We start from the raw sequence: 17,283 nt of genomic DNA, 5'->3' as shown, positions 1-17,283 counted from the left end.
CCCAGAGGGATCTCGGGGATGTCGTGGGCACTGGAGGCTCGGAGTCGGGCGGGCCCGGGGACGTCAGGGCAGCGGGAGGCCTGGAGGGCCTCGGGGACATCAGGGCCGCAGGAGGCCCGGAGAGGTGTCGAGGACCTCGTGGGCGCTGGACGCCCGAAGAGGGGCGGTCCGGGGGATGTCAGGGCAGCAGGAGGTCTGGGAGGTCTCGGGGACGTCAGAGCTACAGGAGGCCCGGAGGGGTCTCAAGGACCTCGTGGGCGCTGGACGCCCGGAGGGGGCGGTCCCCGGGAACGGCAGGGCCGCTGGAGGCGGGGATGTGGGCCTGAACATCCCGAGCCGGAGGTTTCTGAATGTTTGCCAGGAGAGGACCGGGTGGTCGAGATCTGGGACTGGAGTTGTTAATCCCGCGAAGCGCGTGAAGCGAGTTGGTGGTGCACGCTCTTACTGACTTGACCTTTCTTGAATGCAAGAGCTTAACAAGGAATTGTAGTCTGCTTCTCATCAGGAGGGGGGCAGAAGGAACGATAATAATGAACTCCCCTGATACTAGTCTTGCATTTAAATGTCAGGTGATTTGGAAGGAAAAACCAAAGGGATTTAATGCTACCTCATCATACGTAGAAAGAGGAAGAAAGAAAGATGTATTTGTCAGGGAAGAAAGAAAACTGGAAAGGGTGGTGTAATAAATCTTATTGTTGTATACAGGAAGGTTTTTATGTTTGATCCAATTATTGACTATGCAGAGCAGATTGAAAAAAATCCAGTTTGTGGATTGTTGACCTTAAATAAAATCTAGGCAATTAATTGCCAAATAATGGCAATTAAATCTGCAAGTTCAGAATACTGATACAGTGGTTTTCTTAGAGGTATGGCAAGCTAACACTGGCCCACATATGTCTGATGAGACTATATGTTTGTGTGTGTATATATATTTTTTCCTTTTTTTTTTTTTCCTTAAGAGACCTAATATAGTTGTGTATTTTTTTTCCAGGATGGCCGGGCTGATGTGGTTGCAAATGATGCAGGTGACAGAGTTACTCCAGCTGTTGTTGCTTACATAGAAAATGAAGAGGTACTATTCCCCTCATTTTTATATTTTGAAATAAGCAAAATTACATGCATTGTAATATGCTGCTCTTTTTTCAGGTTGTTGGATTGGCAGCAAAACAAAGTAGAATAAGAAATATTTCAAATACAGTAATGAAAGTAAAGCAGATCCTTGGCAGAAGGTATGGAATAAAATAATACTTCTACATATGGAAATAAAGTGTGTTCATACATTCTAAGCATAATGTGAAATGAAGCTAGAAAGATCAGTTTGGTTTTTTTGTTGTTGTTGCTTTTTATGGTTGAATCATCTCAGAGATTATCCCAGTAGGCTCTTTCTTTTGATGATTAGTGTTGTATCTTCTCAAGGATGGGATTCACTCAGATAATTTGTTTTTTGCTCAGAGGTCTGTTTTTATTGATAAATGCCAACATTCATATAGTTTGATAATGTTTCATTTGGAAGTGGTAATTTGGACTTTTCACCTTTTTATATGACAGAGGGAACTTGAAGATTTTTCTGCACTGTAGTTGAATTTTGCAAAACCTGCTGCAGTTGGTCATAATTTATATAGAAGCTATTGATTTTCTTCCTCAGGTCCTTTTGTGACACTTTCTGGGAACTAACTTTTCCATTTGGCTTACAAATTTAATCATTAGAGAAACAGCTTAATTAACATCTTAAGTAAGAATCAGGTTAATCATCTGTTGTAACTTTAATTAAAAGATTAAAGAGGCTTCCTTCTCCAGACTTCTGTCTCCTCAAATTATAGATTACCATAATAATTAGAGGTTTTCATTTTCACTGGAGTAGTAATACTTGATACAGTGTTTTTAAATTTTCAAAGTGCTTTCACATCTATTATTTAATCCCCTCAAATTCCTAAAAGATTGGTAGGGCAGGTTTTATTCCTTCCCATTTGTAGATGAGCGAATTGAGGCACATAGAAGTTACGGAATTGCTCAGTTAGTTGGGGCAAGCTAGATAGGACTATAGTTAAGGACTTCTAACCTTTAGCCCCAGGTTCTTCCCTTTCTGCTTTGTTCAGTTGAGAATTTAAGTGTAAATGTCCCATGTTGATCTTAGGATTTGGGGGTTATGGATTAAATCTAATATTTATTTCTTTTATACATATGTATATTTTTTATTATCCCTTACCTGTATTTAGTTAAACTGAACTTGATTTATTTTTTTTCCTTAGGGTATTTGTGCACTAAGTCAAAAATGATAGTATTTTGGAGAGAATTTAAATTTTTGTGATGATAAATATACTCCCCTATTCATTTATGTGTTGACAAACTGAGTATTGAGCATATTGAAAATAAATTAGTTGGTGTCAAAAATTTGTAAGTTATAACATCTCTAATAAAGCAGGGAGCTCTAGATGGGCTTTGAACCATATTCACTATAAGCAGCCAATAATATAGGGTTTTTTCAATTAAACTTTTTATTTTGGAATCAGTGTAAATTTACATACTGTTGTAAGAAATAATACAGAGAGATCCAATATACTACTGGATTTACCACCTCTGGATGGTAACATCTTGCGAAACTAGAGAGTACAGTATCACAACCAGGATACTGACATTGATAGAATCAAAATACAGAACACTGCCATAGATCTATCTCCTGGGAGCCCTGTTTTACGTTGCTGTTTTAGGGCAGACGATCTGCTGCCCTGTCATGATATGTGTGATGATATGGTTGTGTTCTGCCATATCATACAAAATCTTTGTATTATCAGGAACAACTTAAGCTTACTTTTCTGGCCCCAAAAGTTACCTTTTAACAGAGAGCAGTGGTGGCAGTCAGATGGTAATATGTAGCCGCAGCAAGCTGCTGAGGCCAAGGCTGGTAAAGGATGAGTGCTCTTCAGACCTGCTGTTCCCATGGTCCTGCCGGCACTTGTCTAGAGTGAGCTGTCTCATGGCCCAGATATTCCCCCCTCAGTCTACTTACAAGACAGTGGTGATTTTTACAGATACAGTTGTACCAGGTCTTGGCCTCAGAAGCACTCTCTCTTTTGTGGAGGAGCCAGTCCCCTTTTACTGAGCCAGTAGGCCCTTTTGAGCCCTCGGTCCAGTACCTATCCTGGGCGAACTCTCACAGTTGGGCTTTCTTAGTCTTGGCGTCCTCGTCACAGGTAGCATGACTTAACTTGCTGCCACAATTACCCTTACACCCTCCCTGTAACTCTCATTCCCCTGTGGCCTTCCAGCCAGAAATGCGGTCCTTGGACCTGGCTTCTCAACAATTAGCCCTGAGAGGGAAGAATCGGCTGGCTCCTGGAAGTATACTGAGAGCGCACAGAGCCTCCCCACACCTTCAGACTTGCACCTTGCTGCCCAGGAGCTTCCTGCAGCTAGCCTTCCTTCCCAGTCCACTATGGCCAGTTCCAATAGCAGTGCGGGCATCCGGTGGTCCAGACAGGAGACTCGAACTCTTCTCTCCATACTAGGCGAGGCGGAGTATATCCAGCGCCTCCAGACTGTGCATCATAATGCAGATGTCTATCAGGCTGTGTCTAAGCGAATGCAGCAGGAAGGCTTCCGCCGCACCGAACGTCAGTGCCGCTCCAAGTTTAAAGTTCTGAAGGCGTTATATTTAAAGGCATATGTTGCCCATGCCACGAGTATGGGTGATCCACCGCACTGTCCATTTTATGATACGTTGGATCAGCTTCTCCGAAATCAGGTAGTGACTGACCCAGACAACTTAATGGAGGATGCTGCTTGGGCCAAGCACTGTGATCAGAACTTAGTGGTCTCTGACACCCCGGGGGAAGGGGGAGCCAGCATTCTCAGAGCAAACAGGACTCAGGCAGCACACCATCAGCCTGTCTCGAAAACAGTTAAGGAATCAGATGAGGATTGTCAACTGAGAATCAGTGACCAGATGCGAGAAACCAGTGACCTTGAGGACTCCTGGGATGAATCCTCGGGTGCAGGTAACTCCCAAGCATGTGAAGGACTGGGGTGCCAGAGTCACTTGGTTCTAAACAGCAGTATGTGTTTGGATGGTGTTTTCTTCAACATTGTCTCTGTTTCTGCCCCATGCCCTCTGTTTTCTGAGCCTGCTGCTAAGATAAAGAGCTCCAGGTCTTCAAAAGCAATGACCCTAGGTATATAAGGTATTAGAACTTCTTAAATGTGGAAGACGTACTCTTTGTTTTGTTTTGTTTTGTTTTGTTTTTTTGACAGGGAGATAGCAGAGAGCAGGAACACAAGCAGGGGGAGTGGGAGAGGGAGAAGCAGGCTTCCCGCCGAGCTGGGAGCCCGACCCTGGGATCATGACCTGAGCCGAAGGCAGACGCTTAACAACTGAGCCACCCAGGCACCCCAAGAAGTACTCTTTAGAACCAAACTCATTTTGGCATATTTTTAGTGGGTACTTAGGAATGTGTGAATAGAGATTGGGTTGGTTGGCCACATGGAAATGGGTTCAGGAAGGCAGCGGGGAGGTTTTGGAGGTAAGATTACAGTCGGCTGAAGTGTCCAGATCGAGGAATTGAAATCTTCCCAGCCCCTTGTGGAAAAAGGCCTTTCCAGGAACTACCAGACTTTTGTGATTGTCTCTCAGCTCCGCTGCTGGCTCCAAGCATTCCCTTGGCAGGAATGTCCTCTTTGCAACATTGTTGCTTTGTTTTTCAGGGTGCTCTCAAGGGACCCCCAGCTACAGCAGTTCCCACCACCTTTTCAGAGGTGCAGTTGCTCCCTGTCAGAGCAGCCCCATGACCAGACTGGCTGTGTCCGGTGAGCCCAGTCCCTGCGCCAGTACCAGCCGAAACACTCCTGGGGTGGCCTCCACACAGCGGCCTCCGGTCGTCTCCTCCAGAGTTCCTTTTGTTTCTGGTGGGGATAGGCCTTTGACCAGTGAGCCCCCTCCAAGGTGGGCAAGGCGAAGAAGGCGGTCAGTGGCCAGGACTATTGCAGCTGAGTTGGCAGAAAACAGGAGGTTGGCACGAGAACTTTCAAAGCGTGAGGAAGAAAAATTGGACAGGCTGATTGCTATTGGTGAGGAGGCCAGTGCTCAGCAAGACACTGCCAACGAGCTCCGCAGGGATGCTGTGATCGCAGTCAGACGCTTGGCAACAGCAGTCGAAGAGGCCACCGGTGCTTTTCAGCTAGGGCTTGAAAAATTGCTTCAGAGGCTAATTTCAAATACCAAAAGTTAGGAATTGATTACAAAAGAGTCTCCTTCCTAAACTGGTAGAAGCCCAGTTCCAACACCTGCCTTTTGGCACCCTGGCTCCTTTTACAGGTCCTTCGGGAAAAAAGAGCGGATGAACCATTATACGCAGAGTGGCAGAAGATCCATGCTAGTTGCTTTTCCCAAGCTTCTCCACTAATGGAAAGACCTCTGGGATGTGTGAGGAGTGGTCTGATAGAAAACAGATGGAGCCGAGTCCAGAGAGCTCATGAGCTGTGGCTTACCCACTGAAGCGAGGCAGTTGAGTTTCCCTCTACACCAGTTTCCTCATCTGTAAAATGGGGGCTAGGTAATAACTCCTGACCTGCCTACCTCACAGGGTTGTTGTGAGGATCAAATGGCTAATAGATGTGAAAGGGTTTAGAAGTTTAAAAGCACTACACACTATACCCGTGTAAGGACCTTGGCCGAGGTAAGGCTAGGGTGAGGCACATTAGTTGACAAGATATAGAATTATGGTATATACCATGACCTCATTGCTTGAATCTTCACTAGTTTAACCTGACTGCTTCTTGTAAGATCTTCATTTTTTTAATTCCTCTATATAACTCATTAGACTAACATAGATCCATGGATTTGTACTTTTATCTCTTATGTTTTCACTGCTGTGTCTGTGACATACCTACTAGTAAGCACTCAATGGTCAAACCGTCAATTCCTCCATTTTACTAGTTCTTAGTGTCTTATCACTATAAGGATATAATTCAGAACAGACAGGGAGCCACGGTTGTGTTATGATTCATATTGATAATCTTCAATATAATGAGGTATTGGCTGTTTTATAAAATGTTAAATGTAAGTAAATTCTTTGCATTCCATATCATTTGGGTCCCTTTGTATGCATAATTACGTATCTTTAGGTCAGGTGTCATTTGAACAACACGTGGAAACGATTTAGAATCTGTTTTCCAAATGCTTTTAGCTACTTTCATTCTTTTCTTTTAGCCTTTTTTTTTCTGTCTCGTATGTTACAGAAGGCAAACCCTAGAAAACTTTCCTTCTAGGGAACTTTCCGAAGTCACTTTTTCTCATGCTCTGTAGACAGACGTTCACCTTGTTAATGGCATATGGCGGAAGAGGACAGCTTTGGGAACGATTGAGGATGGTGTGGATAAAGACGGCCTGCAGTAGATAACTCCTTTTAAGCACAAAGCCCTCAACAAACATACCCCTTTCTCCCCCAAAACATACACACTTCCTCTGGGAGGTACGAAGGTGTTGAGCCATACTTCCAATTTACTTTAGAAGGAATGCCATTACTGGCCATCATTTAACTAACTAACTTAAAGCTTTTAAGTGGTTTACTTAGTACTTTCAGGAAATACAAATAGGAGCCTTGGAATTTAAAAGGCTTTCCTCCAGTCTACAGGCTAAAAAATAAAAAATAAAACAAGTGCAGGCATGTTTGAAGAGATTTTGTTTTACCCCCTTTTGTAGGCTTGGGTGCTTACCTAAAAGCCGGCAATACAGATAGGTAGAGAAGTAGTCAGAACACCAGTGGACATATACCTGGAACCATAAATAGATGGCAGGCGCACAGGCTGCTCTGATGAGCGGGTGATGAATGTAGAAAGCAGCTGGTGTGGTAGAACACACTGGACTCCAGTTAGAACTGGGTTCTAACCCTGCCGCAGTTTGTTACGTCGGGCAGATGACTTGCCCTTTTTGTGCCTCAATTTCTTTAAAATGAGAGATTTGTACTAGATGACTTTCCTAATACCTTCCAGTTCTAAAAAAAAATTCTGTGATAAGTGGCATAACAAAAAAAGGCAAAGTGAAATTTTAATTGCAATGTTTTCAGTCACAGCCACGTACTGTATGTTTGAATTAGTGGTAACAATTGTATTTTAAGGAAGCATTCTGTGATATTAATATTTATTAATATACTCAGCTTAAATAAGCACCACACCATACATAGGTTCCTTGCTTTAAAGAAGCATATATTAAGGCAGTGAAATGGATATATATCTATATACGTGCATTTTCTCAGTTGCTTTAGGCCTTTATATGGAGGGATCTGTGTCATTTATAACTGGATAACACTAATGTGGATACGTAGACTTTATGGAAAAACAGGAAAGTACTTGAAGGAGAGTTAGACCTGTACTATATTCTATTAACGGTAGCAAAGTACATGGGCAGGGATTATTTGAGATAAGAGAAGTGCTAAAAGAGTAAAAGTGGCGTTAAACTCGGAAGATAGTGTTGTGGAAATCTTTTGGGCGAAATAACCTTAATGTGAGAATAAAATTAAAGGGAAAGTTTCTAATGAAATAGATAAAGGGGTGAAATATTGTTAAGAGGAGGCCATGTAAGTGAGAACAAGCTCAGAAATCCTGCCTAAGCTCTAGGCCCAGCCATTCGTACCTGCCTGTCCTTTGGCAGGTCATTTTACCATTGTGACTCAGGTTCCTCACCTACAGAGGGAGAAATAAATAACGCTCCTACCTACCTCACAGGAATGTTGTGAGGGCCAAATGAACAGATGAATGTAGAAACGCTTTCAGACACAGAAGGCGATATGTTGTGACAGTAACAGGGAAGAAGACCCTGGGGCACATTAGTGCTGCCGTGTGCCAGGTCCCACAGCCTGCTTTCGGTGCAAGAGACATTTAAGGAAGGACGAGGAAAAGAAAGTGGCATTGCTTGTAGAGGTGATATAGTGGTGGGATTAACACTCTGCCTCCTAAAGACCAAGATGTAAATGAGGTGCTGTGTATGCCAACTTCCCACCGTCCTTTGTGTTTCTGTTACGTGATTTAATTCTGGTGTGAACAAATAAAGTTTTTACTTGTATGTACTTGTGGGTCAGTCCACTGCTTTCTGGCGATATCCATGACCATTTGTCGTCACCTCCACACTCTGCTTGCTTTTTCTATACTAGCTAATCTCCAGGGTCCTGCCTGTATATGGCCCTAAGAACTTTGTGTGCTTCCTGTCCTCAGATGAGGAGGGCCCCCTTTGCAGGGCAGTTGAGAAATAATTTTCCATTTCTAAAAGTTCTTTAAATTCCCTAATATAGGCTTTCCTGGCAAATTATCTGGTCTTAGATAGCTCACAGATGTTTGTAGATAACAGGGTAAATTGTCCTGGTTGACTAAAATTCTGTTCTGAAGAAAACAACTGGTAAGTGTCATGCTGAAATTATATTGGTGCAAAAAAATTACTATGGGCAGACTTCATCTTTTTTCTTATTCTTAAAATAGTTGTCCAGGATATAGTCTAAAGATTGGATTTAGAGACAGGAAGGAAGGGGGGAAGGCTTAGGTCAAAAGAATATTGCACTTTGTATTAAAGATCTGGATTCCAGTCCATTCTGCCATGAATTAACCTCGTGACTTTGGGCAAGCTCCTTACCTGTTTGCCTATCAATTTTCAGATAATGGAGAAGGAAGTATGAGGAATCTGCAAGTGTTCTAGACAGATTTCTGAGCCACATTAGTCCATCTTAAACCCCATTTGTCTTTCTCTTATTTACACAGGTTAGGGTCCTCAGATGTTCAGTAACTGCAGCAGATAGTCACTATTAATTTTCAACTCCTCTTATTAAAACTGATCTCTGAATGGAATGGCTATTGCCCCTGGGAAGAAGAGTTGACCGGAAGGGTTTACTTTAATTTCTAGATGAAATTAAGCCAAGGATCAAAGACTCCTATCACTGCTCAAGGGGGCAGAAGTATTTTAAGTCATTTACCTTCTTACTGGGAGGCAGCTGGTAAAATGCAAAAAACACTACCCTGCTAGAGAAGACTGGGTACTGACCCTGCCCCTTGTTAGCTTCTAAATCATTGATTCTCTATGAACCCCTTAATCTCTAAAATAATAACCTGCCAAATTAACCCCACTTAGCTGTTGGGAAGATTAAATGAGGTAATAATAGATAACATTTTGTAGTCTGCACAAATTGGTATTTTGAGCAACATTACACCCATTGTTAATTTTTTCATTGCCATACACATTTATTTACTACTTACTTTGATATAGGACATTATAGATCCATCGATCTGCAGTATATTGCACCTTTCCATATATAACATACGTACTTCTCAGTTTTTTTGACTTTGGGTGTTGATTCATGTTCAGAAGCCAAGAAACAAAGATGGTGTTAGGTATTCTGGTTTGCCCTTACTTTGGAATCCTTTTTTGCCCTTTTCATCTCAGTGATTGGGTTTTCAAGATCATAGATGAGAGAGTACATGACATAAAATCACTGATACTAGGAAAAATTACCCCCCAGATGTATGGCATCTCTTAATAGCAAGATCAGAACAAATAGAGCTGTTTACTTTTCAAATGTGAAGATTAATGCTTTAATAGAATCACTATGACCATTGTAAATACTGTATCCATTTAATTCTATCCTCTATATCATGATTTGTTAATATTAAGCAACTTAATTGCATTTTTACATTTATTTAGTAGTATTGAAAAATATAGTCTTTAAATATTACACATCAACAATACTGATTTTAATATTTAACTATCTTTATCTTCATGGACAGCTCTGATGATCCACAGGCTCAGAAATACATCACGGAAAGTAAATGTTTAGTGAGTATGATTCTATTACTACCTCTTCATTACACAAAGTAATTGCCAAGGTCATAACCTATTATATTATTTTGAAACTTTGTATTTTTATTAAAATTATTCCTCATTTAACACACTTACAATTTCCTTTATAGGTCATTGAAAAAAATGGAAAGTTACGATATGAAGTAGATACTGGAGAAGGAACAAAGTTTGTTAACCCAGAAGATGTTGCCAGACTGATATTTAGTAAGATGAAAGGTATTGAGCAAAAGATCTTTTAAAAATTGACCTTAAAAGAAAGTTAGAGGTGAGGATACCTGGGTGGCTCAGTCAGTTAAGCGACTGCCTTCGGCTCAGGTCATGATCCCGGAATCCTGGGATCGAGTCCCACATCGGGCTCCTGGCTCAGGGGGGGAGCCTGCTTCTCCCTCTGACCCTCTCCCCTCCCATGCTGTTTCTCTCTCTCTTTCTCTCTCTCTCTCAAATAAATAAATAAAATCTTTTAAAAAAAAAGGTGTTTCTTGATCTGGAGAGAAGCAAGGTGATCAAGCAGATGAAGGAGACCTAATACTAGACTTGACTGGGCCGCTACCCGGCTGTGTGACCTTGATTAACTGACTTCCTTCCCTGACTTCGGTTTCCTTAGAAGGAACGTTAATGAGTTGGGCCAGGTTAGCATTCTCACAACTTCTCAAATTGAAGTGGCCAAATAAGTTTGGTGAAGAGTGAATATTTTATCTATCTGCTCAAGATTAGCAGTGCTCTTCGAACAGTTATTTAGGCAGATTAAGCAGCTTTGGCTTATCACCATTTCTGATGAAGGCTCGAAGCTGAGTGGCATGCTGTGGAACAGTTTGGGAAATTCTGGAGTTAGGTTATCTATAAGGCTTACTTCAGCTCTGGAATTATGTTATGAATTTGTGGGATGAAAGGCAGCCTTTTAATGTGCTGAACTAACATGCTTCTTACCTTCACATTGTTGTATTAGAAGCTCATTCTTAATGGAACCAGTCTAATTTGGGAGATAGTTGAAGTTTTGAAGCCTAAGAGCCAGGCTTTTTGGAAAGTACCTAGTTCCATGTCCACAAACTTCTAAATCACAAAAAGTTCTGCATGATTTAAGAGAGCCAGAGAAGAAAATGAGTGGGTTGGGCAATCAGGTAAACTGGAAAATCTTTACAGTGAGAAGATCACTGGCACAAATTAATAAACTGCAAAATATCAATATTTTTTTTGTCATTGGAATTTTTATTTTTTCATACACAGAAACAGCACATTCTGTATTGGGCTCAGATGCAAATGATGTAGTTATTACTGTTCCATTTGATTTTGGCGAAAAGCAAAAAAATGCTCTTGGGTAAGTTTATCTTACTTGCTTAAAGGAAATATAGATTTCATAATATTATAATGTAGTAAAAGGTAAAATTGTATTTGAAGATACCTTGGGCAATAAAGTTGTATTTGTAAACAGATGTATATATTTATATATGTAAGTAGTGTGGAAAAAAGTCTAGCAATGATCATTAATGGTTCCTGTCTTTTATGAAATGCCAGGAGAACATAAAATTATATACCTTATTAGCTGTTTCGATTGGAAATGTTTTTAATTACCAGGTTAAGTTGATGTTGATAGATTGCTTTGCCTTAGTTTCATGCAACCAAGGTTTATGTGGGAATTATATAAAAATATACAGTTTTTTGCAATGAAAATATTTTCAATAATTTCTTCACCTTAGATCTTCACATCTAAACAGAAAGTTGGGTTCAGTTTTTATGGGTCATTATGCAAATGTAATTCTCAAGCACACATGCCTTTGCCTTGAGGGTAGAGTTTCATATGGGACTTTGGCAAGTATCCGAGTTACTTCTGGGACAGGTAATTGTGTTATTTACTTGCACTTGTAGGATGTTAAAACTGTGACCCTGAGTTAAACCGGAAAGTTCCAAAATGTATGATAAATTTGTTTTAATATCTTTCTAAAGTTTATAAGCACGGGCATTTTTGAGAGCTTTCCTTTTCCTTACTTAGTATATGCACATGTTATTTTCTTTGTCAAGAAAATACTTGAACATGTTGTGATATTAAATTCATTGAAAGCAAATCATCCACAGGGAAGCAGCCAGAGCTGCTGGGTTTAATGTTTTGAGGTTAATCCATGAACCATCTGCAGCTCTTTTGGCTTATGGAATTGGACAAGACTGCCCCACTGGAAAAAGGTAAGAACCATATTTGCAGCTTTAAGGTTTTTGGTGCAGAAAACATTGTAGATTACCGCACTTTCATCAGTAGGAATTGTTATATAAGGCCTTTATGAATAAAAAGATGCTGAAACTCACCTGGAGATTTTCAAATAGATGAGAAAGACATCCTGGGAGGGCAGAGAAAGGACATAAGGAGAGGGAAGATTGAGCTTTTCTGCCCTTCTCTTATCACTCATGTTACCTTTCCTTATTGGAGGAAGATTTGAAATTTACAAGCCTGACCCAATTCTAGCTCAGACTAGGGTGCTGTTAATTTTTCTGTCAATTCCAGTTATTAGACATGTTTAGAAACAGTACTTTTATATACATTTTTCTTGGCAGGAGATGGGGGAAAGTCCAGCATAGGATTTAAGACATCTTTTGATAATGAAATAGTAAGACATACTCCTAATTTAGTTGTCAAAACTTGTCTTAATAGAGCTGACACAGGCACCTAAAGGAGATTAATACAGATGTGTTAATTTCCCCTAGTTGTTTCCCTTGTTCATATCTCACAGCTAAAAAAAACTAGTATGTTTAAATCAGTAGGAAATCAGTTTTAGGTGAACTAGATAAATGTAGAAATCAGAAATTAGCTTCTAGTTTTGCATATGTTTGATTTTTATAGAATGTGTTATTGTAGTACTTGGTTAATATTAGCACATAAAATTTCTATGTTTAATTCTCTTATGATTCGCTATAATCACAATCTCTACTTGGAAAGGTTAGGGTCTCCCACTGTATGTTAATTATACTGGAATTAAAAAAGAAAAGTTAGTGTCTTGAAGTCTGCTTAGAAAAATCCAGTTTTACCAGTACAACTAAGTTAAAACAAACTTTGACTTCGAATCAGAGGATCTGGGTTCTAGGCTTAATTCAGCACTAAGTGATGACCATGGACACCTAAGTTGACTCATGTGAGATTTTCAGATTCCTTATTATGATTAGGGGTTAAACTAAGTTGCTTCTAATGTCCAACCTACCTTTAAAACAGTGTGATTCCCTCATAACTTATTCATGTTATTTTTCTTTTAAGCAATATTTTGGTGTTTAAACTTGGAGGAACATCCTTATCTGTCAGCGTCATGGAAGTGAACAGTGGAATATATCGTGTTCTTTCGACAAACACGGATGATAACATCGGAGGTACACACTTCACAGAGACCTTAGCAGAGTATCTAGCTTCAGAGTTTCAGAGGTGAGCACTGATGGACTTGATGATGTTTCGATCGAAGTTTCTCTTCAGGGTTTGTTTTTTCGTTTTTTGTTTTTTTTTCTATTTTAAATTGCCCTGCTTCGAAAGAGGACATGCTTTTTGTTTTTATTTTCCAGTGCATTGGACGTTTTCATGTCTAGAGTTACAATGTCCTCTGCGAGCATTTGCAGGGAAACAGGCTAAGTTGCGTGGTGCAGTGTGCTCAGATTTTTCACTTAGCATGAGGGCCCACTAGACGTTGAACTGTGTGAACTTGGGTCTCAAGTTCTAATTCTTAATTCCTCAGGAGCTGCTGTTACGTCTAGATAAAGGAGTGTACAGGCACTGAGGGCTCACTACCTTCTAAACAAATTTTAAAAGTTTTGATCTGATAAAGATTACATTACATTATAGTCACATCCTAGTGAATTAGTGTCTTCAGAGTGTTTGTTTAGTTACTAATCTGCTATCACAAGGAGTATTTCAGTTTTGTTGCTAGGTGTAATTATTCTATTCAAAATGATGAGTCACATAGATAAAGGTTAAATTTTGAACATTGCCACTCTTAAAAAAAATTTTTTTTTGGCCAAAACAGTATTTTCATCAGTTTGATTAAACCGACTGGGTAAAAAAAGTCTTGAAAAAGAAGTAAGTTCTCACTTGTTTCGTAAAGACCTGTACTGTTTTTTGTTATGAAGGTGCTTCAACTCAAGGATAAGACATTGTTAATTTGACTACCAATTCCAGTTATTAGATATGTTTAGAAACAGAGCCAAGCAATTTTAACAATTAACTTGTCTTGGAGATAGAGAAATTGTGATTTTGCATATTTTGTGTGTGTCAGATTTCTTTAAAGAAGCCCTTTTCAGGGCGCCTGGGTGGCTCAGTCGGTTAAGCATCTGCCTTCAGTTCAGGTCATGGTCCCAGGGTCCTGGGATTGAGCCCCGCATCAGGCTCCCTGCTCAGCGGGGAGTCTGCTTCTCCCTCTCCCACTCCCCCTGCTTGTGCTCTCTGTCTCTCTGTGTCGAATAAATAAATAAAATCTTAAAAAAAAAACAAAAATGAAGCCCTTTTAGTTTTGTTTTTTAGTGCTGGACAGATCATTTTATACCATTAAATCATGATTGTGCTACCTTTATAAAGGGAGAGAGAGGAGACATGACCTGTTCACATAGATCTCCTTCACCCTCCATTTGTTGCATCTGCAGAAAGATGTCAGCTATTCTATTTTCTTAAAGGACAGTCTGTTATTATGGTCACAGAATTTAGCAATGCCAAGTATCAAAAATATTTGTTACTCATTTTTCTTGAGGAGACCCTTGTAATCACAAAGAATTTCTTCAGAAATTTTGGAGGGTTTGAAGCTCGTTACTAAAATCTGACATTAATATTAATTTATGAGATTTATTATCCGAGTAGGCATTATCCAGATTTGAGTTTTTATAAATTCTAAATGGCCTAGGAATTGTTAAGCTCCAAAGACTATATTCTTGATTTAGATCCTTCAGACATGATGTGAGAGGGAACCCCCGAGCCATGATGAAGTTGATGAGCAGTGCTGACATCGCAAAGCATTCTTTGTCAACCTTGGGAAGCGCCAACTGTTTCCTCGACTCACTCTATGAAGGTCAGGATTTTGACTGCAATGTGTCCAGGTAAAACTGAAATTCAGGAAACTTAAAAAAGTCCAAATACATTCATATTTTTAGGTTCTCACTTAGGGCTTTTTGCTTGTTCTTTTGAGATTTATTAGCCATCAGTACAAGGAGAGCTTTCCTGTCTTTATTATGAGGTGCAGTTCTTGTCAGACTAAGTAACTGCCCCCAGAGTGCTGACATCAGTTGTGATTGCTTGCCCGGTTATTGACAGCTGCAGAGAGCCATGTGTGAAAAAGGCGTCCTAGATCTTCGAAAGCAAGCCTTCTTGTTGGTCATGTTTATGTGGGGCTTCCAAGTGTTTTAGTGGTACTTACTCTAACTAACTAGTTAACACAGTGTGGTAGGCTGTAATCTAAGTGGTAATCTATATTAACTCATCAGATCCCCTGTAACAACCCAGTGAGGTCAATAGTGTTGTTTTCCTTATTTTACACATGAGGAAGCTGAAACAGAGAACTGTCATTCTTGGCCAGGGCTACACGGTAAGTACGTATAATCTTAGCGATGGACAGGGGTTCCAGCCCCACAAGTGGGACTCCAGAGTTCATACTCTATCACATTCTACCTTAGTTTCATATCTGTCTTGGTTTTGTTGCCTCTGTCATCCATTGTCAACATTTTACATTTTGATAGTGTTTATTTAGTAAACACAGGTTTAATGTGCATAAAATTGTTTTAAATTCCCTTATCTTTTACATAATCCAAAACGTTGGTTACAGGTGATCATACGTGTACCCAAAGAATCCAAAGGGAGGACATTGCCCTCTCATTTTGCCTTGCATATTATTTATGGTAATAATAGCTACCAGTGGTTCACTATTTAAACCTCCCAACAACCAACAGGTGACTTGGAAACATAGTAAAAATTTCCAGAATTACAGTATTATTTTTAGGATTCTATTCACTATATTTGGTTAAATTCACTCTTCATTTGGTCTTTGTAGTTTAGCTTCCTTGTTTCCCTGGGCTTTCCTAAGACTCAAGCTCTGCATGCCCAGTTCAATAGCCACTAGCCACCTGTGGCTATTAAATTATAATTGATTAGAAATAAATAACATAAAAAACTCAATTCCTCAGTAGCACTAGCCACAGTTCAAGTGCTCAGTAGTCTGGTGGCTCACAGAAAATTCTATTAGCACTGCACTAGCTCTTCTAAGAGAGATTTCAAACTATAATCCAAAAGATTGAAAGGTTGTGGGCAGAGTGTTGGGTATTTTTTCTGTTTCTAGAATTCCTAACTTAGTGCTGAGTTTGTCCAAGTACCAGTATATGCTTGCATATTATTGCTTAGTTATTAGGAATGAAATAGAATTTGTAAATTTTCATTAAAGAAATTTTGACTTTTTTACAAAGATTTCAACTGTTAGGTATATATGGATAGCACAAATAAATTTAAAAATCAGGCATCTGCATTTAAGTTTAGTATGAAATTAGGGAGTACATTTTTCATAAACATAGATCTTTCTTAAAATTATATGCTAGCATTCAAGCTTCTCAGAGCAAGAGAACTAAACTTATGTACAGCATAGACTCAGATTATAAAGAAAAAATAAGAAATAATTTTTTAAACTTCTAACATATAAAAATAGCAAAAGCTTCCAAATGATGGTTTGATCTGAATCTGTGGCTTTGTTGGGAATGCCATACACTGTGTATTTATTTTTAGGTTTTTTGAAAGCTTACAAGTAAGCCATGGGTAAGAATCTTCTGAATTTGATGTTGAATGTCTTCATATATTTATAGATGAATAACTTAGATGTCCCCTCCCCCCCCATGGTGTTACACTGTTGGGTGTTAAATGTCTTGTTCTGATCATAAACCTATTTTTAAGAGAACTGTCACATTAGGTTTTGGCATTACTCTTCACAAGAAAAATTGTCTTAATTGTACTGAGCCTTTTCTCTATGTCTTTTCTTCTGTGTGTGTGTGTGTGTGTGTGTGTGTGTGTGTGTTATACAGAGCAAGATTTGAACTTCTCTGTTCTCCACTTTTTAATAAATGTATAGAAGCAATCAGAGAACTCTTAGAACAAAGTGGATTTACAGCAGATGATATCAATAAGGTAATACTTTTATATTTTTCTTATTTATTTTAGGAGTAGTATCAGACTTGGAATTTAGGAAATAGCCCCTTGGTACTGAAATAATATTTTTATTAATTTAAATATTTTCTGAGCTTGTGTTGATGAATAAGGAAAATTGAATTTTTATTACTGGTTCCAATGATACATATTTATCAGTTTCCTAGCAAAAAAGAATAGTTCTTTTCCAGTATATTTTTTAAGATGTAAGCAAAAGCTAATTGATAACACAAGCAGGGGGAGTGGGAAAGGGAGAAGCAGGCTTCCACTGAGCAGGGAGCCCAACGCGGGGCTCGATCCCAGGACCCTGGGATCATGA

General features: G+C 39.5%; 2 protein-coding genes across 4 annotated transcripts in view; both read left to right on the top strand.

Annotated features, from left to right (window-relative positions):
* The window catches only part of HSPA14 (heat shock protein family A (Hsp70) member 14), a 38,072-nt gene that overhangs the window by 485 nt on the left and 20,304 nt on the right, over positions 1 to 17,283 (top strand). Inside the window, exons 2-10 of one of the 2 annotated variants that reach the window (XM_027593372.2) lie at positions 992 to 1,072; positions 1,147 to 1,229; positions 9,760 to 9,808; positions 9,943 to 10,048; positions 11,057 to 11,147; positions 11,903 to 12,007; positions 13,068 to 13,229; positions 14,726 to 14,881; positions 16,844 to 16,946. In XM_027593372.2, coding sequence (XP_027449173.1) covers positions 992 to 1,072; positions 1,147 to 1,229; positions 9,760 to 9,808; positions 9,943 to 10,048; positions 11,057 to 11,147; positions 11,903 to 12,007; positions 13,068 to 13,229; positions 14,726 to 14,881; positions 16,844 to 16,946 — 936 coding nt within the window. The remainder of the gene's footprint in view (positions 1 to 991; positions 1,073 to 1,146; positions 1,230 to 9,759; positions 9,809 to 9,942; positions 10,049 to 11,056; positions 11,148 to 11,902; positions 12,008 to 13,067; positions 13,230 to 14,725; positions 14,882 to 16,843; positions 16,947 to 17,283) is intronic. The other variant, XM_027593374.2, reaches the window with a different exon arrangement.
* Positions 1,018 to 8,056, top strand: LOC118357336 (zinc finger and SCAN domain containing 29). Of its 2 annotated transcripts, XM_035729230.1 has the most exons (4): positions 1,018 to 1,072; positions 1,147 to 1,229; positions 3,267 to 3,995; positions 4,699 to 8,056. In XM_035729230.1, exons 3-4 carry the CDS (start codon positions 3,434 to 3,436, stop codon positions 5,220 to 5,222), a joined length of 1,086 nt encoding a protein of 361 aa, XP_035585123.1. In that variant the 5' UTR covers positions 1,018 to 1,072; positions 1,147 to 1,229; positions 3,267 to 3,433; the 3' UTR covers positions 5,223 to 8,056. The 2 variants fall into 2 exon arrangements, with proteins under 2 accessions (XP_035585123.1, XP_035585124.1); XM_035729231.1 differs by lacking the exon at positions 3,267 to 3,995 and having other exon boundaries at positions 1,027 to 1,072.

This window comes from Zalophus californianus, chromosome 9 (assembly GCF_009762305.2).
Source record: "Zalophus californianus isolate mZalCal1 chromosome 9, mZalCal1.pri.v2, whole genome shotgun sequence".
In the NCBI taxonomy this organism is placed as follows: Eukaryota; Metazoa; Chordata; class Mammalia; order Carnivora; family Otariidae; genus Zalophus; species Zalophus californianus.
This window is presented reverse-complemented; position numbering and strand designations above follow the sequence as displayed.